We start from the raw sequence: 22,453 nt of genomic DNA on the forward strand, positions 1-22,453 counted from the left end.
GAAAATTTTGAAATTAATACATGTTTAAACATACATATACAAGTAGACCGATAGGACAGCTCGCAATTCTCATACTTTTCTAGCAAAATAAAAATCGAATTAGTCCAAATATAATTATAAGAACGTAATGATTTTTTGTAAATAGTTTTTCATTGATTTCTAGTTCAGCATCTCATACCACTTGATGCTTATAAATTATATTGTATAGAAAAGATGTTTACTTAGTTTGTTGTCGTCTTATGAGGTTTTAATGCGTCATATGACAAGTCTCTTTATGGTGTGTTGTCCACACAAAACTCTTGCAAAAATTAATAAAATAAACAGAATTAAATTACACAAAAACTGTTGTAAAATTTATATATATCATGAATTAATGGATCGTACTTGTTTGTACAAAAGCCTTTTCCATTACATTTTATATAAGTATGTACTGGATAAATAATACTCTATCCCTTTCAATTTAGTTTTCGTTATAAAAAAACATTTATCACGAAATAAAATTTTAATACAAAATTTATTAATAATATCTTCCAACTTATTTTTGTAATAATTGAAATATGGTTATATATTAGTAATTGTGTTTTTATTTAGAAATATAAAATTATATATTTTAATTTATATGCATAAATCTAAAATAACAACTAAAATGAAATATATGAAATAGCAAAAAAGACATTGTGTAGTTCAGGAAATTAGAACGTACATCCTTAAATTTTACGTGAGTTTCATTTCTCAAAAGTTTTCTCAACTCAAATGTTATATATTTTAGTTATGAGTAATAGAAATAAAAAGTGAGTTCCATTTAATACAACATTTAAACAATTTTATCCAAAATTAAGAAATTTACCTACATAATATCATAGAGTTAAATTTAGTGAACAGTACATTTTTTAAAACATCGTGAACCGTACAATTACCACCCCCGCTGCACTCTCTAATTTCTTTTATTTTATTTTTAAAAAAAAATAAATTTTCTTTTTTCTTTTTTTGCAATCACTAAATTAAAAAATTATTGTTTCACAATCCTACAGAAATTATTACCCGTATATGTTATGGTATAAAATTTTATAAACATGCGCAATTTTTTAAGATGTAAATAAGCTTTTTAAGTGAGAGCGTGTAATTCTATTTTAGAACATATAATAACCAAATGTCATGTTGTTCTATTTGCTAATGCAATACAATCGATCAGTTTATTTTATGCTACTATAGCACATGGGATATAGGTAAATGAAAATATTTAAAAGATTATATAGTTTTTTTGTAAACTAAAGATTATATAGTTAAATAAGTAACAAAATATTTTTCTTTTGGTGTAAATTAAAAAAATATTTAAATGACCCGAAACTATAAATTATAAACCCTAATCAAACCCATAGAACAAGCTAAAAACTCATTTGTAAGCCCTAACCCTAAAATTGAATACCGTTTCATTTTATATTTTATATAGTTAGGAAATTTATATCGAGATCTCGGGTGAGACATAATCATGTGAATAACATGTTTATTGGGTCAGATTTAGTTTTAAATGTTCATATATGAGCCAGTTTCTCTAATTTGTGTAATAAGATCTCATTTTAACTGACATCATACGGCATATGCTATTTTCTTTTCTTGGCCAATTAGCAGAGGCGATTAAATCAGGACAAAATATTCTAATGCCCACAAAAATAAGAAAAAATATATTTTTTTAAGTTCCAAAAAAAAGGAAAAATAATGTGTAGTAGGTCAAGTGGGTCGATCTGTAGTAGCTTGGTTGCAACATGAAACTTCATACAAGATATAATATATAATTTGCTTTCCCAAATGCTGCTCTTGTTTATACTCCCTCTGTCCCATTTTAAATGAAATTTTAAGGAAAAAGTATTATTCTATTTTAAATGATGTTTTCAAGTTTCTAGAAAAAAATTAAATGTATTTTAATATTTTTAATTATTTATATTCTTTAGTATGATTGTTTATTGATCGAAATTACTTTGATTATTGTTGTTTTTAGACAAACGAGAAAGATAAAGTAAAAATTTATAGTTTCTTAATCAACATGCAAAAACTTTAAAATCCATTTATTTTGGGACGGAGGGAGTAATAATCATGATGATAATTCAATACCGTAAAAATTAGTTGGCATAGCTATTATTAGGATCGATATTCTTTAAGACTTTTTCTAATTGTTGTTTCTATATCTCACTATAAAAATAGTTTTCCAACATACACTTTTAATAGTTGATTCTATTTAATTTTTTTCATTACTTAAAAGAATATTTATAATATATTCGACTTCAATTGTATTGTCAGATTTTTGCATAAATAGTGAAAAGGGTATTGCTTTCTATGGTATCTTATACGGCTCCGAAAACTGATGGATTACCGCTGAGATTTACAAGGCAGCATAGGGAATGATGGGTAAATATCTCGTTTTTTGGTAAACATGTTAAAAAGGTAGAGATTTCGTTATGGCGGTTATTTCTTTTTGAAAGTTACATGCGAAAGAATATAAATCCGACGAGTGTTTACACTTTACTAGATTTTTTCCTTCTATTCTACTAGATAGTGTTTCAGGTACCACATGTGAAAGAGAAGAAATGAGCGTCAACATAGGGAATCTTGTCATCTGACGACATATACTGGTTAAACTAATCCATAAAATAATACGAAAAGGATATCTTCTGTGGTCTTGCTGAGAATTCCCAGTGGAGGAGTTTTAAGAGGCTAGGAACTATTCATTTTAGTGGTTCCAACCCAGAAGCGGCTGGTAAGGAACAGGGGTGAAGTTCTCTTAATTTTCGATTTCTATATTTTATTATTTATTCTTATATTGATCAATAAATTTAACTTTTAAACAACAGAAATGATTTTTCATGTTTTTCTTAGTTTTCTGCCAGATATGACCTCTCTTTCTTTTTTTTTTTGTCAAAATATGACCTCTCTTTCTACCGTGATTTCTTTTATTTATTTCCTTCATTTTTGATAATGTTCGGATTTTTAGAAAATTTGGATCATCTCAAAATAAAACTCGTTTAAGTATAGGACACTTGTCAAAGACAATGTTGAATTGATGCATGTGATTTTTTGACGATTTACATGTGCTATAAGTAAATCATTGGGCTTATTTATGAAATAACTAAGAAAAAGGAAAAATTAGTTTTGTAGAAAGAAGTTAGAAAAAGATAGGAAGAGAAAAGAGGAAAAAAGGTGTAATTTTAGTTAGATTATGAATTATTGTTTTTTTGTCAGTCATACCACATAATTTCCTTAAATCATATGGCTAGTGATTTCCAATTCACAAAAAGTGGGAAATAGAAGAAAAAAAGAAAGAGTATAGGAAAAAATATGTTAGTGACTCCTAATGCTTTTAAACAGTATTGAAAGCGGACAAGAGCATGCGAGCGAGACAAAAATAAAATGTTTCTATCCATTAAAAGTAAATGATGTTTGACATCAACGTCCAGGTGCCCCTTTCGAACGTATACATTCATACAGTGACATGTCCAAGTGACAACATAATTCATCCACATTCAATTAGAAACTTTAATAATCTAATCATCATCATGATATTAAACACAAATAGTTCTGTAGAACCAAAAAAAAAAATTATTGTCATTAGACGTTTCCTAAACATTTTTGCCAAATTATTTTTTGGATATGCATGTTAGTTTTCTCTTTTTTTTTGTCAAAAGTTTCGTAAAATTTTTTAATTAAACAAATATTAGGCATTTCCGCACATACATGCATAATCTTCTCATGATAATTACTAATTTATTTTCTTTTAGTTTGAAACCCAGTTTAATAAATAAATATTTATGTTTTAACAAAAAGTTTAAATCAAACATCATATATATACATATATATGATAGAATTTTCATCAAATATATATTTTATCATTGTGATAAACTTTTAAAAGCACTTATATATTAGAAAGAGTTTATACAAATATTTTTGAGTGATTAATATTTAATTATATTTTTATATATCTTAATGTTTATAATTAAAAATATTATTTCCAGATAAAAGTATATAATAGTTATCTTTTTTTAAATATGTTTTATTTTTGATGATTTAATCATATTAGTTTATAATCAATTAGCTAATATAACTTATAATCTAATATTATTAATTTACTGTTTTAATTATATGATAAAAAACACCTCAAATCATGGAAAATATCACACATAAACAAAATCACTTTTTGATTGATTAATATTTAACTTTAACTTGTTTTATGTCTTAATCTTTTATAATAGAAAATATTATTTTCAAGATAACAACAAAATTTATGCATAACAATTATCTTATTTTTATTTTTATTTTGATAATTTATCATTTAAATTTATAATCAATTAGGTAATATAAATATAATCTAATATTATTAATATAAAATTCGTTTTAATTATATAATAAGTCAAAACTTAAAATCATGTTTATTATTGTGCTATATTTTAAAAGCACTTATATATTATATATATTTTAGAAATATTTTATACAAATATTTTTTATTGATTAATATTTAATTATAAATTGTTCTATGTCTTAATATTTTATAATAAACATATTATTTTCAGATAATAACAAAATATCTATATAAGAACTGTCTTATTTTTTATTTTGATAGTTTATAATTTTAATTTATAATCGATTAGGTAATATAAAATATAATTTAATATAAAATTGTTTTAGTTATAATAAGTTTAATACATAAAATCATGAAAAATTGACATAGAAGTAAATTCACTTCTTAAATACTAGTATAGATAGATAAGGTAAAGAAAATAACAGTCTAATCAACATACCTCCCCTTTAACGGGGACGCGAGACTGTCAACTTGAATTAAAGTTATAATAAAATATTTAAAAGAAGCAGTGAAATTATATATTTGTAAATTTTAAAATTACTTATAAGAAAGACAAACTTAAGAAAAAATTATAATTATCATAAAAATTTCTTCTTTATTATGTTGATACCTTTATAAGTAATAATGTTAGTATAATTTATTAAATCATATGCTAAAATAACACTTATAAATTTAGAACTCTACATTTAATCAATATGTATGTATTTATATAACTATCGGAGAGGAGAAGATATCCGGTTATTAAAATTTTAGTATTTGTGATTTATTTTATTTTAGCGGATATTAATTTTTGTATTTGCTTTGCTCCGAAACTTTACGAATATTCAAATTTTTCAAATTGAATTGAAGTAAATAAGGATCAAATCAAATTTAACGGATAAAATATCAACTTAGGTGGCGCGACACAGGTTTTGCCGTCAATCATACGGCACAAGTTTACTAACTCATGAATACAAACATATTCATTTCCTCCAAAAACAAGTATTACCCTTTAGTATATGCATTTCAACATCCAAACCATGATCATTTATAGTGAATGCGACTTATATTTAGTGAATAGCTAGAAAGTCTACTTATTTAATTGGATATATGTAAAATGGCAAGTAATATATGGGTATCTCTGCATGTCACAAAGAATTCATTAGTGACATCTAAAATTTAAGGTGATGCGTAATGTAGTCCATGTGGAAAGGAGAAGAATCCATAAATTATGTCATAATGTCAACCAACGGTTCAAACGTACGTGGATCATTTCTAAAACTTCTTTTAACCATGGAAATTTCCTAACGTTTTCTATCTATCCGAATATAGATTTATCTATTTTGGATATTTTTTTTAAATAATGAATTCAGCTATCTTCGTAAATAAAGTAATATATTTTTAAAAGAAAAAATGATAAGAATAAAGATGAAACTCCATAAAAGATTATGTGTAACGTAAAAGAAGAGACGTTTGTGAGTAAAGCATAACTTCATGACACAATTTTGGAAATAAATTTTGCTAATCAAGTAAGCTAACAAATGAGAGATATGAAATGGTATTATGTGCGTAGAGTATATAAATAATATGACACTTTTACAAGCTAATAATAATGTTTCTTTTTGGATAATCCAGTATCCGACCACTAAGCGTGATCGACTAGTCCATCGGGATTATTATGTGCGGTACCGAATGTTCAAATGACAATGTTACGAGGGTAAAAATTTCCAAAAAAGCCTCTCATCTGTTTATGCAGAATGTTAAGTTTCTATAGGATTATAGAATGCATGAAGATTTAATAATATTTGAAAACAGTTTTATAACCAGATTGTTCTTAATTAATTAATGAAGATAGTATTTTTCACTGACGAAAATCATCGGCTTTCATTTTTCACATGGATGAATTTCATGTTAGTTAAAACATGTTCTTTTTCTTTGTTAAAACGTCGCAGCACGAACTTGGGTAAAGTCACTGGCCACCAAAATTTGAGCAACAAGATGTTTCTCTTTGTTTTTCTTATTTTTTTCTTTAATGAATGATCAACTCATAATTTTTTTTATCTTTATTGTGTTTCCATTTCTAGTCCTAATCTGCAGCTTCCTTTGGTGTTTCAGACTCAAATTCATCATTTTAAAGCATTTCTATTGCCATTTTCACATAAAACTTCAAGATTTAACATTTTATCATCAGTTATAATTTTGAATAGCAAAAAAACATTAAAGACTAATAGGTAAATAGTCTAAAACCAAAATTAATTTGGACTGGTCTATTTTGGATCGGGTTTGGATGAACAATTTCAATTTTGAATTCCAGCCTTAACTTCAATTATGTATGTTATTTGATGTCCCCACTAAAGTTAGGATAACTATGATAAAGCTTAGTAGGTTTAGTTTTGATTAGTCCTGTAAACTGCTATTAATATTTAATTTCTGGTGGAGTCTAGGAATAATAATAGATGATCAATTTGGTAAAGATAAGAAATATTTTTACCCTCCTCCCAAAAAGATAACAAAGATTTGTTATTCTGATTGCTATACCTTAGATCCATATAGCGTGGTCCTATATCTTAATCCGCTCTGTTTATTAATAATAGGTAGTTTTATTTTTTATACATTGAAAAATATTGAAATTACGATCTCAGTCTTACTTTAATTAATTTTTTCTTACATTCTTAATAAATAAATAAAATGATGATAAATTAAAAAGAATAATAACTATATATAGAAAACTACTGAAAGTTCAAAAACTATGTATACGGAGCTGAGAAAATAGTATATAAATATTCTAAAGCATCTATTGTAAAAATTGTAAATAGTCTTATCAAATTAGTATTTTCTTTTTTTTTTCTAAATTTTTTTTAACCATATGAACCTACTAAACATTTTGGTAAATAACGAGTTAATTCTTTTTTACAAAGAAATAATGGATCAATTATCTAAAAGTAAAAATAGATTTACGGAAAATATAAATCAAACAGTTAAGGTTTAATGCTTTTATATGACTATTGAGAATATTACTTCAAAATAAACAAATAATTATGTTGAAAATAAGCAGTAGTATTACAATATGCAAAAATTAACATTTTTGAAAGCTAATATTAACTTCATCTTTTATGATAACCTGAGGTATTTAGTGGGTCAAAAAACTAAAACGACTAATTTTTTTGGCAATGTATAGATTCGGTTACTCACAGTAGGAATTATAAATCCATATCGTCCGATCATACATGTTCAATATCGTGGGGTTACTTTGTGTGGTTAATATACTAACATCTTGCGATCATTTTTTTAACCATTTACGTCCAAAATAACTGGTTATAGATGTAACTAAAACTATAAGTATTTGGCAAAAAAAAAAACTAAAACTATAAGTAATTCTAGTTAGTGTTAGTATTAGATACATACATGTATTTAGTAGAGTATCTATAAATATTTATTTATTTATTTTAAACATGTATAAATTTTTCTGAACATGAAACATTACCATATAAACATTACCATATATATTTAATAGTCGACGTATACATTTTATATTAAGAACTGAGAACCTGAGATATACATATTTTTAATAGACAAATTATAAAGAATTAACTCACTGGAAATCACCTAGTCCACTGTCCACCCACACTCTAAAGGTTACAAAACACACAAATTACCAAATGTTTTTTTTTGCATAACAAACCAACGGTTTAAAATGTTAAACGTAATTCTATGTAATGTACATAATAGACTTGTTTAATATAAATTGTACAATTTTAATTTATATGTTTCGTAATATTAGTCATCCAATGAGCTTATCTAAATTAACGATCACACAGGAACTTGCATCAGTGAATGCATCTATATGTTCCAACATAATTAATAGACAAATAATTCCCACTTCAAATAAAAGAAATTAATTTAAGCAAAAAAATAAATAAATAAATAAAATAAAAGAAATTAAACATAACAGATGATTAATAGACTAAATAATGACGATGAACTTATACATGCTTTTCTAGGGCTGAAAAACCGAACCGAACCCGATCCGAAAAAGTAGCACCGAACCCGAACCGAAATTGATTAAATATCCGAACGGGTTCAAAATTTCGGTATTTAAAAAACCGAAACCGAACCCGATCCGAACCGAAATATTTTGAGTATCCGAATGTATCCGAAATAAATTTATATAGTTAAATATATACATTTTTCTTATATATAATGTATATTAAAAATATTAAAAATATATAAGATACCTTTAAATTTTCCAAAATACTCGGAAAATATATGCAAATAGTCAAAAGTGAATGTTTAAAATAGCTAAAGTATACTGAAAACACCAAAATAGTTAAATATCTATTGATTTTTTATCCAAATATTCAAAGAAAACCAATTTATATGTTAAATTAAGGTATTTTGACATATATGTTATGAAAATTTATATATAATATATTATCTTTCTTATATATTTTGAAAATTTAAAGTATATAATGAATTTTGAAAATTTAAAAACATTTTAAATGGATTATCTGAACCCGAACCGAACCCGCAAAGATCCGAACCGAACCCGAACTGAAATTTAGAAATATCCGAATGGGGCTGAAATCTTTAACCCCGAAAACCCGAAATCCGAATGGATTGAACCAAAACCCGAGTGGGTACCCGAACGCCCAGCCCTATGCTTTTCTAGTATTTCCGAAACAAAATTTACTTGACAGAAATCAATACCCACGAGGCCTAGTTCGAATAGCTTTTATTTAATCTTCACTTGACCTTATTTGAATAATTCAAAACTCATTTATTATTATATAATTACACATAACCATCTAGATGATTATTTCTTCTCATTGTTGGACCGGCAAGTACCGTTAATATGTTAGGCCAGGTTTATTCAACTGGGCGGTTTGAATATATGACTTATACGTAGTTTCCTTCTGTCTTATATGGTACTATTGAAATGGACTATAATATGGAGTGTATAATAAGCACGTTTACAAATTATCATAAGTTATCCAAGTATGGTAAATCTCACCCGGTTATAAAAAACTGTTTTTAGTGCTACCAATTTCACATTTGAAGCTGTCTTATATATAGTGATAGAGGAAAGATAGTATATGAATTTGCCTAAAATATTATCAAACGTCATAAGTATATAAATCCTAAAGTTTCTAATTAACAAAGAAAGTCAAATGATATATATAACCTATTGGCTTTAGTGAGACGATCAAAGTTTAAAATTTGTAACAAAGTTTTGTACCATTTTCTTTCTATATTTTTGTCATTTTAGTTAGCCAGTCTTGAACTTAATTATTCAATTTTTGACTTAAAATGTTAGAGCAAGTCCAGAATACCTTTCGTTTCTATATATTCTATCAGTTATTATAGTTTTACTTTGAATAGTATTCTTAATTACCCTGGTTTTCCCATTCCCTGTTAATCTGCCTAATCCTCATGAGTATCTACGAATTTTGAAAATTAAGTTGGCTAACTTGCGAAATGATAAACATGTGATAAGTAGACTAGATCAACCAGGTTAACATCCTGACCTACTTAATATAATAATATGTTTCAACAAATTCATGGTTGTATATTACAGATTAATTTGTATTTTATAGGAAAAATCAATTATAGGAAATATGAAATTGGTATATAACAATTTTTTACCATCAACTTAAAATGATAATAACCACGTAATGGTGATCTAGTTGTTTCCACGAGGCCAGAGGTGGTTTCTTTATAGTAATAAAATATTAGTTCCATATATGGCTATTCAGATATAAATTCATTACTTATGACTTATTTGAAGATCCAAAAAGAAGTCTTTTCGGAGACATCCAATAAAATTAAAACGATACAGAGAAGATTATCATGGCCCCTGCACAAGGATGACACGCACAAATTAAGAAATGATCTAAATTTTTAAGCCTTTTTCAGAAAAAAAAAATCCAAAAAGAGGGTTCATATGTCTTTAGAAATTAACTTGGGCCTCTTTCGTAAATTTGAGATATCTTCAGATTAATAAAAAAAACTTAAAATGATAATTCACTTTTCTTTCACTGATTTTTTTACAGAATGGCAAACAAATAAAAATATCTTAAACTCAAAACAAAATATTACTATTACGTAAATACGTTTCAGAAGGATCCAGAGTTTTCTTTCTTGTTCAAGCATTTTATTCGTTAAAAATAGCATTTTATTCGTTGAAACCTGAAAGCAAGAGAAAGTGAACAAGTGCATGCATCTTCATTTACCGCACGTGTCTATTAACTTTGTCACGACTTATCCATCAGTCACATGAGCAAGAAATCCGGAATCTTTTTCTATTGCAATTCTTTGTACTAAGAGCATGATTATTGCAAAGGTTCTTAGCAAAAGTTCTTAATACACATATATGTATATATATGTATATGTAAATATTATATATGCGTATGTAATTGTTTGCTAAGAACTTTACGGAAACCGAAACCGAAAGTTCCTTAATTAAGAAACTTTTGGTTTCGATTTCCGTAAAATTCTTAGCAAATAATTACATACGCATATATAATATATACATATACATATATGTGTATTAAGGACTTTTACTAAGAAACTTTGCAATAATCATGCTCTAACTTCCTCTATCAGTAGCCGAGCTTCTCTCTCTTCCTCGTTCTCTCTCGCGTATCTTTCACGAGGAAGAGATGGGATGAAGCTTTGATTTCTGTCGCTGGTTTCTTCCGGTGACTTAACCTCCGGTATACTGCCGTCTCTTCGACGAGTATATCCGGCTTATGCCTCCGGTGGCTCGCGTTCTTCTTCGACGGAGCTATCCGGTTTTGCCTCCGCGTCGCGTTTCTTCTCGAAGGCGGCGGCGGGTTCTTACCGGGATTTCCCCGGTTTATTGATCGGTGATGGTTGATGCCGTTTGTGGGATAGGTTATTTCCAGATCTGAGGTGTGGCTTAGTTTCGGATGAGATCCCGTGTTGATTCCGGTGGTTCTGGAGGAGGGCTCGGGACAGTCTCGATGTCAATCTCCGTCTAGCAAGAGCTCCGGTTTCGATGTTGGCGTGGTGGTTCCTACTACGGATGAGATCCCGGCGAATTTGGTGGATGCTCTCCGTGGTTTCGTGTGTGGTTGCAGAGTCCGGATGGTTCCGGCGAATCGTCGTCGTCGGTTGCGGCCTCCGGCGGTGGAAGAAGCTGTGACGGTCAAAACGAGGTTCGTGCGACGCGTGTATCCTCATTGTCGAGGTTCTTACACGTGTTCGTGTCGTTTCTGACGTGTATACAGCTCTATCTTAGTGGGCCTCGGTCGGATTTCTAGGCCCGTTGTGTAAGCCTAGTTTGGTTTGTGGTTTTGTGGTGTTGGATTTGGGCTTCGGCTCTGTTCGTTGGGCTTTTGGGCCTTTTAATAATAAATATCAGATGGAAAAAAAAAAAAAAGCATATAAAAGTTGAACTGTTGAAACATATCTGATGAATATACTATAAATAAATTAACTAGATATATGCAAAAGAGAGGCGGCGTGAGAGTTCCATGAGCAACTGTATCCGAATCATTAGTTTGTTATTCTTATGTATCAGTCAAATCATATATTCATCGTTACACGCTGGTGGCCGCAAATTTTTTTTTTTGGCTTAAAGGCCGCAATTTTTAATTTTTATATGAGTTTTAAAGTGGATAAAATATTCAAGCGCGACATCGTGATAAAATTAAATTAACAAATAACATTTCAGCCGGTTGATTATTCTTTTGGATAGAAGTTCAAAAATTATTTCATCAATTTGCAAAATTGGTAATATGATTAGGATTTGCTAGTTAAATCTAAAGAAACAAAAGAAGAAGAAAAAAACACATGGGCCTAGGGTCAATAATCTATTCTATTAATTCTTCAATATGTCTAATTGATATGAAGTTATGTCCAATTTAAAATAAAACAGCATCTAAAAGTAACTGTATAATGTATAATATAACTGCATCTATAACTGCTGATAAAAAAAACTGCATCTATATCTATCTTAAAAAAAGAGCTACGAATATAAATGGCATCAAGCTTAGAATATTACTCCGTAATTGATAAAATAGCGAACATATATAAGTTCCCAACAAAATAATATTCAGTTGATCAACTATTATAAAATTTATGTACAAAATAGTTTCTGACCGCCCTGGCTTTTAAATGGGTCAGTTTAACAATATATGCTTGATTGTTAATCGGTATTTTAAAATAAAAGTATTTAAAATAACAAAATAGGTTTCTAAAACAATCAGTTGACAAAAAAAGGTTTCTAAAACAAAAAATATGCACTTTCATTATAAAAGAATATGGATTGATGTAAAGAATAAGCTTGCTTAATAATTACACAAGATTTTGGCATAATAGTTAATTAAATTTATAAAACAGTTTTTAAAATTCCAAAATGTTAAAAATGAAATTAATATAATTAAATTAAACTTATAAACTTAATATACTTAAAATATATATATGTAACATAATATATCAAAAATTAATTTTCACATTTTTAAAAAAAATTGTTCGGTCTTCTGGGCGGATTCGGATGGGTTGGATTTGATGTTGGTTTTCAAATATAACATTTTAAGAACTGTTTGAGTATATAGATAAGACTTTGATTTTTGGGTCGATTCCAACTCATTTTTTGTACTAATATTTTTGACTAATTATGTTAGGTAACTACTAAGAAAATATAATATGTTGCAAAAGCTAGGAATAAAGTTAAAAAAATAATTTCTGAAATGCATATAACACAACTGTATAGTTATGCAATTTGACATATTTAATACAGTTACCAAAAATTATATTAAATTAAATTAATATTAAACGTACATAGGATTACAAAAATAAATATGATTGAAAACGCTAGATATAAAAATTATTTTTTGTCTTAAAGAAAAAAAAAGGATTACAACAACTAACTGTTTAACCTTTAATTTTATTTTAAAAAAACATGCCAACAACTAACCGGTCAAAAAGACTGTTATTTTTTTAGGAATACACAGATAACAACTAACCGGTCAAAAACAGTTACACAACCCGTTTTAAAAGAGTCGGAACTGACACGTGGCAATTTGTTGAATGGACGACAGTTAGTTGTTTGTTGCTGGTTACAACTTGTATTTTATAAAAATTATATTTTTTAAAAATATAAAATATATCTATTCTTTTAAGGGCCGATCATAAGTTTGGTCCAACTATTTGAAAAATCGATTTGCAAAGTGAGTGTGGGTTGGTGAATTTTGGATCGCGGCTACCCGTCGATCCACAAAATATTTAAAAAATAAAAAAGTAAATATTTTTTTTTTAAAATACAGGAGTATAAAAAAAGATAATTTAAAATTTAAAAAAGTAAATATTTTTTTTAAATAATATATAAATTTTTTTATTATAAATATTTTTTTATAATATTTAAATTAAATAATGATTTTTAAAATATATATATAACCCGCAGATAACCAAAAATTAAGCGGAGCGGGTGCAGATACAAAATTATATGTTTTCGTGTTGTGCGGATCAGTTTTTTTTTACAAAAACAAAACTGAAAATCCACGGATTGGCGGGTCAGCGGGGAGAGTTTGACCTGCAATCTAACCTTAACCGTACATATACCGGGTCAAAATATGATTAAATTGCTATTATTTAATAAAATATATTTTGATTAAAATTTATATATAAATATGATTATAAAAAAAATACAAATATAATCACAAAGAAAACACAAATATCAAAAATTGAATTTAAAACAAAATATATACCCGCCTTTTTAAGGGCGGGTCAAAATCTAGTGTTACCTTAAAAGATTATAGACTTTTAGGTCTGATCAACAATACCTCAAGTTGACACTAATATCAATTATTATCTTTTTTTTTTAGTTTTACAATTGATTTACTGGTTTTGGATCTGCAAAGACATGGCACAAGTCAAATTAAACATTGATCTTAACTTGTAAATTTTCAAAAATTAATACAAAAATTATGTAACGTTCCAAATTGTCAAAAATAAAACTTTATAAAAAATCTTTTTAAATTGTGTACAGTTTCAAAATTTCAATACCGATATTGAATAAAGAAATTATGTAAACGTGTGTAGAGAGATATAGACACTATAAATTGGTGGATGTTTATTTTTTCTCAAATATATATTTGGTGTTTGAATATTCATAGAATTCAAACTTTGGATTAAATATGCGTCTGAGTGACTCTAAGACTGATTCTTTATTTTCTGGTTCAACCAAACTAATTTACCATCTAGGGTGCAAATTAGGACCATAGTTGAGATTAGCTAAACCTAAAAAAGATATCAGCCTTTGTGGACTTAGAACCATTAAGTGCAGTTGGACCCGGAGAAAAAACGACTTCAAAAGCAATATTATATGTTGTAAATTACATGTTTGTAATAGAAGTAGTAATTATATTATATGTTTAGAAGGAAACATAGTACGGAAACAACCACAAAAACATGAATATCTGTAATTCAAAGGAGTAACGTTCGAGAAAAAGAAAGAGCTAACCTATTGATTGAAGTAGCTGTTAAAATTAAAACACATGAAATCCCAGACACGATATGTAATATGAATTATATATGTCGAAAACCAAAATGGGCCAGTAAAATTTCACAGATTATTTTTCAATTTGTTCTTACCGATGAGAGAGTTCACAAAACTCACGAAATCAATGACATGCATGAGTTTGGTTTTCTGATTCAGTGTCTAATTCGAAATAGTTTAGTTATTTGTTGGCGAACTCCATCTACAAGTATAGATATTATGCTGCTACAAGCAGTAAGGCCTCTTAATTACTCTGGTTCTACTTGCAGCTCTCCAAGAAGATGGAGCTAGTGTTATAGATTATGAAACATCCCCTCTCTTCGTGTCTTTTCGTAACAAAAGAGCCTTCAAAGCTCAATATCTTAGGTTTAAAAAAAATAAACTCACAAAGCTCACTTCTTAGGCAAAGGTAACGCCTTCGTAGAAACCTTATCCGTTGAAACACCACCACCACGAGCCTTCAAACGCAATTCCTCAAAAAGCTTTTTCGCTTCTTTCATTTCATCTTTCGCGCTATCTCCATGATTATCCCAAGCTTTGATTACCTGCTGCTGAAACTCCACTGCAAGGCTATAGCTGCAAACAACAATGCAACAATGTCTCAAAGACATGAACATTATGATTGTGTTTAAAACATTAAAAAAAAACACACACTTACTTCCCCATCCCGGCATAAGCCTTGGAGAGATTCTGACAAGCATCGATCGAATCAACATGGTTCGGACCAAGCGAAACATCCATAATGTCTTTCGCAACAGCAAACATCTGCGCAGCGGACTGAGGCCTCCCCAATTCCAAATAAGCCGCGCCGAGATTGTTATAAACATACCCAACTCCAAAATGTTTAGCACCGAAGCTCTCCTTCAACCTCTCCGCCGCGCTTTCCAAATAAGGCACCGCCTGAGAGACTCTCCCTGAGAACAAAAGCAACCAACCGATCCTCGCCGCAACGCTCCCTTCCGAGTGCTGCTCCTGAGGAAGCTTCTCTAATATACTTAAAGTTCTCTGCAACAACGATATCGCTATCTCGAACTCGTTCATCGACTCGTACTGCATCGCCACCTCAGAGTAGGCTTCAGCCACTTCAACAAGGGAAGAAGAAGAGGAAGAACCTTCCTTCTTCTCCAAGATCTCACAAGCGAGCTCAAGACACTTCTTGGCCTCAGCAAACTTCTGCTGGTTCACAAGCGCTTTCGACATGGATATAAACACCATCCCCCTCATCTCACTACCCTCCTCCGTCTCCTCAACAACCCCTCTCAACACCTCTATAGCCTCATCGTACTTCCCCAACGCGACCTTCATATTCGCAGCGTCTATCTCCGCGCGAACAAGCTCAACCTTCATCCCCCAATTCTTCAACACCCTCCTCGCAAGCCTGTTCTGCTCCAAGGCCTTGTCATGCATCTCCAAACCACTGTAGATCACACCGAGAACTCTCCTACCATTCGCCACCTCAGCAGAGTTGCTCCCAAGCTCCTTCTTGTGTATCTCAACCGCCTTTAGCGCGTAAGGCAACGCCTCGTCGAAATTCAAAACCGCCACGTAAGCATCAGCTAAGCTCCTGTACACGGCGGCGATCTCTTTGCTCCCTTCCTCGAAAGTCACCTCTTTGATCTCGAGACTCTTCTTTAGATTCTCGATCGCTTCCTCTCTCCTCCCCATCGCGTTCTTCACGTTCGCTAGCTCCAGCTGTACCGCGTGGAGAACCGGCCTAACGTCCTCCGGATTACAGTCGTTATCCTTCTCTAATTTAACGAGAATCCGGTTCGCTCTGTTTAAATAACCCAAACCGTCGCTAAACCGTTTTAAACCGTAATTAGCGGATCCCATTAGCTGCAAAGCCATGGCGGTAAGGAGAGTCGGTTTGTTATCTCCGGTTGCTACGTCGAACGATCTGAGGGCTTTCTCGGCGTAAGAGAGGACCGTTTCGGGATCGTCGCCTTCTCGGTCGAGGTGGAGACCTAGTTTGAGAGCGGATAAGCCTAGCTCGTTTCCTTGGAAGGAGAGCTCCATCTGCTTGAAGAGACGGACCATGTCCTCGGTGGTGGTCGCTGACTCGAAGGCTTCCTCGAGATCGAGTTTCTCTTGGTCTATTATTGCCTCCTCCGCCGGCGGAGGTTCGTCGGCGTGGGTGTTTAGGTTTCGGCATGGGTTGTTGTTCTTGTCCCAGAAGTGGTGGTTGTTGACGATCGGGGGATAGAGTTTGGAGTGAGTGAAGATTGTTCGTGATGAGGAGAGGAGAGAAGAGGAGGAGGAGGAAGAGGAAGCAGTGTCGGAGATGTGGTTTAGGCGGAGTAGAGGTGGGATTGGTTTGAATTTGTGGAATTGGAGGCGACGGATTAGAGAAATCGAGAGACTTTTCATGGCGGAGCGCTGAGAAATGGCGGAGCCTCTCTTTAGAAACTACTCTAAAGACATTGAGACAAGTATATTTTAGGGTTTTAGACTTTAGTAATAAAACTCAGCTGATTTTCCATCGTATAAAAATCTATTAATTATTTTATCCATCCCGCAGCAAATAATATTTTAGATTATCTTTTATTAATATTAATGAAATAGATAAATATTTCAATAATTTTATTAAAAGATAAAATTTATATATTTAAAATAAAGAAACATTTATTTTTATGGAATAGAGGAAGTATCATAACATAAACTTGAAAATATCATAATTTTATCGATTATGAATAAAAAAATATTGTGTTTTGTTACACTGTTAATTTTGAAGTTAAAATACTTTGTTTTTGTTTGACAGAAAATTGCATACTTAAATTTTGAGAAATTTATATGTTGGAAACAATAATTAAAGGGATTTTGTGAATTAAGAGTTAGCTGGAAAATTTTATCACTAAGAAAATACAGCTTATATTCATTTCTTGAGGAAACACTATTAAAGGAACATTTATATACAATAATACAACAATAAAGAATTGCATGAAATGTTAGCTTAAAACATAGAAAAAAGAAAAAAAAATGTTATTATTCCCACATCTTTTCCAGGTCCAAGAGAACACTTTTACCAAGCATCTCTTTTATCTTTCCATATCAATCACCACTAAAAGAAAAAGAAAAAAAAGAAACAACTTTGAATCCAAAAAATTCATAGTTGTTCACCCTAATGTGGTGCTTGATGTTGAAGTTTCATGAGGTCTTGAGCTATATACATCACCGAAATGGAGACCAAACCCACCTTCAATATCATCATCATCATCACCCATGAATGTAGTTCTTGACAAGTTCCTTCTAGCATCCTCTCCCCAATCCAAACCTTCTTCTTCCTCCTCTTCTTCAATGCTTCTTCCTTCCCATGAGTTGTCTAACAAGTTTCTTCTCGCTGTGTACCGGTTTGTGAAATCAGGTGGTTCAATGAAGCTGTTAGCCGCTGCGGGATGAGATGCACCGTCACGAGAACCGTCTCCTCTTCCCCACCACTGGCTCCTACCATCAAGAGGATGATGATGTCCATAGTTTTCTTCTCCATCAGGTTGGGGCTGGCGCAGAATGCTATCTCTGAAGAACTGACCCGATGTGCTTGCTTCCATATCTCCACCACGGACTCCCAAGTTAGGAGGCCAACAGTCCGCAGCGTTTGGGGTTGGAGTAAACAAGAGCTCCTTCTCTCTCTCTACCTGGTGGTGATGATCGTTTCTGTTGTGAGGCTGAGAAGTGTAGTACCAGTCAAGTAGATAAGGGTGGTTCCTCTGATCTGAATCAATCAGCCACATGGAATCAACGTGATTCCTCGGAACGTCTCTGTATAAAACGCTGTTGTTATCTATATGTTGACCACCAGCACGGAGGATAGGAGCTTCTCGCCACACCCCCCTACTAGGAGAAGAGTATGTGTGTCTTGTGTTTATTTCTTGAAGCTTTCGGTCCCGGAAAGCTCTGAGATTGGACAGAAACTGCTTCCCTAGAGAATCTGATTCCCAAGATGGATAACTACTCTGGAAACTGCAAAACAGATTAAGAACACTTCACTGTTTATAATGCCATAACACAAAAACACTACAAATGAAAATGATAATGGTCAAACCTCAAGAATGATTTCTCCATTTTCCCCTGAGAGCTTCTCTTGTCACGAGACACATTACACGGTGAACCATACTTAGCGTTACCATGGTTCTCGAAGTCAAAAGCACTAAAGCTGCAACATGAATACCCAAAAAAAGATCAAAAAGTGTGTTTTTGCTGAGAAAGATACAAACAGTTCTTTAGAAGAGAGCCAAACCTGCAAACGTTGCCTACACCTTCAAGATCAACTGTGAAATCTCTTATGAATTGCAGTATATCATCAACCCGCTGCAAAGTTTGAACTCATAACGTGTTAAAACTTCTATCTATACACACTTAACGCAAATGACGAGATGTTATACCTTTGGCACGACAAACATCAGCAAAAACGGTGTGATGAAAATGGAAGCTATCTCCTCCAGTAACATCATTCCAGTATACTGCAGTGAATGAACTTCTTATTAAGAATCATTTATCCATTAATAAGAAACAAGATCATGTTTAGCCATAGTACCTGAAAGAGAGTCTCTAACTCCAAACGGACATCATCTTTGTTCTCCTTACCACGCCATCTCTTAGGCATATAGTGAGTGTGTTGCACCACCGCAGCCATAGTTCCAACAGGATCGAGGACCAGAAGCTCATCCGAAATAGCAGCTCGGCTAATGGCTGTAATGGCTCCAAACACAGCAGCATACCAGAACAAATTGCGACCCAATATCTACACAAGATATCAGAAAAAAACTTCAATAACCAGAAATAATGCATCTACTAACTGCTTTAAGGTTGTCTTACATGACCCTCTAGAAGAGACTCTTCGAGAAACCCAATGATGATTAACACAGCCGCAAAGCCGCCAGACACAAACGAGACGAACTTTGCAACGATGGAGATGATAGGCGAGGGGAACTGGTTCAGATACTGGGACGCGTGTTCTGCGCTGCTGTTAATCCTATGCTTGAATAAATGGTCAACCTGTTGCAGAGAAACAAAAAAAAGAACAGATTCGTGAAGAAGGGAACAAACAACACTGAAGCAGTTTTGTGAAGGTAACTACCTCATTGAACTCCCTGAAGAGCCATCTAGACAAATTGGACCATCTTCTGGAAGATGCAGTGCTTGGATGATTGTAGAACTGTTCAGCATGCCTTAGGAATAGATACACCAACACGAAGATGACAAGAAACGGTGACAGCAGAAGCATAGCAAGCCCAACCACAAACAGCCGTTTCTTCAGCGTCTCAGGGTTTGATACAAAGTCCCTCCTAACACGAAAATTGCTGCAGAATCAAAACGCCTGAATTAGAAAGAAAAAAAATGGACAACACTCAGCATGCGGAATGATTTTTTCATCCTAGATCAAAGAATAGCATATACCAGTCAAACATGCTCTGCAATATGCACCAGTTCAGAGTCCACTCAAGGGTCTTTGTCAATACAAGGTGATGTTGTTGTTGTGTCCCATCTTGGGAAGAAGATTTGACTAACGGACCAGCACCAGGGATCCAATGGCAAATTGGGAAAGAAAGCAAACCTTTGTTGAGTATACCAATCAAGTAGTTTTCTTTCCGCATAAGGCGCATAACAATATCATGAGCTGAGAGATCCTTAACCACACAGAGACGTTGTGAGCTTTGTAACTGAACAACCTTTTCAAGGACTGTTTCCCATGGCATGGTCAGGATCTCATTGTCTGTGACATGGAGACTGCAAATTGACAAACACACAAATAAGAAAAATTGATTATTGTCTGAACTGTTTATAACAGGTTGCCTCTTTCCAACTTACCTGTTGTAATAAAAGTGCCGGAAGTCTAGAGTATCCTTCAACTGGGCAAAGAATCTCAAGAAGCAGAAGAGCCAGTAGACAGAGAAGAGGGCCAAATAGCCAACAATGATAGCGGTTGTGAGGGTGAAAGGGGAGAGAGGGTGCTCATGGATAGCTTCTTTCACAAGATCGCACGGCTTAGTTCCCGATTCAACCGCATCCATCCCACATTTCGCGTTCTGAAGACCGTGCCAGTCCACGTACAGCAAGAAGAACGCAGAGAAGCATATGATGAAGCCAAGACTCAGAAGCTCGACAGCCCACTTTACGATGATACACCAAAGGCCCTTGTCTCTGTAGTAGCTGTAGAGCTTCTCGAAGAAGAGGTCCAAATCAGCAATCGGTTGTACGTTTAAGCTCTCTCCGTTGAGAAGCCCTGACGGGCTCTCGCTGCCAGGGCTTGGTACTCCCCCGTAGTTGGATAGCTCGATCTCGTGCGACGCATTATCGAGCAATCCAGTGGTTAAAGAAGACGATGACGAAGGTTCACCACGTTGCCATTTAAAGAAGTTGAATAGATTTGGAGGTTTTTGGCCCCCACTCATCATTCGTAAAGACTGACAATTGGCCAACACAACCAGTCCATTCCCCGCTGCGCTTGCCACTTGGAAACAGTGCCTCACGAGAATGCAGCAACAGATCCTGCAACAAAAACATCAAAGTATCCATATCAGAGACATGAGGGAGATAAGTAGAGACACATAGGCTAAAAGACATGCTTTTTTTAATTACTGTTCCCATCGATAATAGAAACTATAAACCTACACCACCTAACTTTTGCTTAAAACAGTAAGATTACTATTCAATTCAAAAACTTCCTTTATTATCTATCTATCACAAGCCTTCTCGCACTGGCAAGATGCAATTTAAGAAACATCCAAGCACAGGGAAGAGAGTAACATGTAACTCAATCCAGAGGGCAACCATTGCACAAACGAACATTACTGCTGACCAAAAAAAAAGAGCTTTGCCTACTTTTAACATTAGATTCAATCACATACAATTCTTCACGAAACTGAAACGTCAATACCTCAACGCCCAAAACCCATTAGCTAAAAGGATAAACTCCTCCAAACCCACGAACTAATTCCCTTCAAATAAGAATAAAAATCAAAACTTTATCGATGACTAGACACACAAAAACAAAAAAGATCAAACCTTTGGAGCGACCCAGCAGAGAGGGAGACGTGAAAGCGGAGTTCAGCTATAAGATTATCCAACACGACTTGTTTCTCCTCCCCCCTTTGAGGCGGTGGAAATTTCGATGAACAAGTTGCGAATTGATCCAAGGAGAAGGAGGAGATGAAGAATTGAATTGAATTGGGGTTTGCGTGGAAGAAAAGAGGAGTGCTAAAATAATATAATTGATCCTTTATGCCTTGGAGGACTTTACTTCAATTTTCAATTTGGGCTCTTCTCTTCTCTTGCTGCGGATACTCTTTAACCAAAGAAACGTGATCACGACGAGTCCCTCTTTTCTTCTCCTCTTCCTTCTCTTTTTTTACCCCTCCAAGTTCCTTCCTTCGTTACATCTTAGGTTTAAAAAATAAAATAAAAAGGTTTAAAAAATAAAATAAAAAAGTAAAAATCTATTCTTTTCTTTTTGATTTTTTTTTTTTTGAAAATTATATGTACGACACTTTTTTTTTTGAACCACATATGTACGACACTTTAAAAACAACTAGAATATGATCCGCGCCTTGCGCGGGAGTGAAAAAATTAATAAATTATTTTACGTACGTAATATTTTTTAAATTGTT

General features: G+C 32.4%; 2 protein-coding genes and 1 non-coding gene across 3 annotated transcripts; 1 reads left to right on the forward strand and 2 right to left on the reverse strand.

The window, feature by feature from the left end:
• The first annotated feature begins 10,124 nt into the window (after positions 1-10,124).
• Positions 10,125-10,227, forward strand: LOC130512061 (U6 spliceosomal RNA). Its single transcript, XR_008945622.1, has one exon. It is a non-coding gene; the product is annotated as a U6 spliceosomal RNA (small nuclear RNA).
• Positions 10,228-15,127: 4,900 nt separating this feature from the next.
• On the reverse strand, positions 15,128-17,285 carry LOC108852610 (protein KINESIN LIGHT CHAIN-RELATED 1). Its single transcript, XM_018626112.2, has 2 exons — positions 15,508-17,285; positions 15,128-15,425 (listed from the first exon to the last, which is right to left on the reverse strand). Exons 1-2 carry the CDS (start codon positions 17,214-17,216, stop codon positions 15,242-15,244), a joined length of 1,893 nt encoding a protein of 630 aa, XP_018481614.1. The 5' UTR covers positions 17,217-17,285; the 3' UTR covers positions 15,128-15,241.
• Positions 17,286-17,701: 416 nt separating this feature from the next.
• Positions 17,702-22,211, reverse strand: LOC108851403 (autophagy-related protein 9). The gene is made up of 10 exons (XM_018624830.2): positions 21,852-22,211; positions 20,655-21,335; positions 20,244-20,573; positions 19,924-20,146; positions 19,662-19,841; positions 19,381-19,587; positions 19,229-19,306; positions 19,084-19,154; positions 18,889-18,999; positions 17,702-18,806 (listed from the first exon to the last, which is right to left on the reverse strand). The coding sequence occupies exons 2-10, from the start codon at positions 21,239-21,241 to the stop codon at positions 17,963-17,965; spliced, it is 2,631 nt and encodes an 876-aa protein (XP_018480332.1). The 5' UTR covers positions 21,242-21,335; positions 21,852-22,211; the 3' UTR covers positions 17,702-17,962.
• Between the last annotated feature and the right edge of the window lie 242 nt (positions 22,212-22,453).

The sequence above is a fragment of the Raphanus sativus genome, chromosome 4, assembly GCF_000801105.2.
Source record: "Raphanus sativus cultivar WK10039 chromosome 4, ASM80110v3, whole genome shotgun sequence".
Lineage (NCBI taxonomy): Eukaryota > Viridiplantae > Streptophyta > Magnoliopsida > Brassicales > Brassicaceae > Raphanus > Raphanus sativus.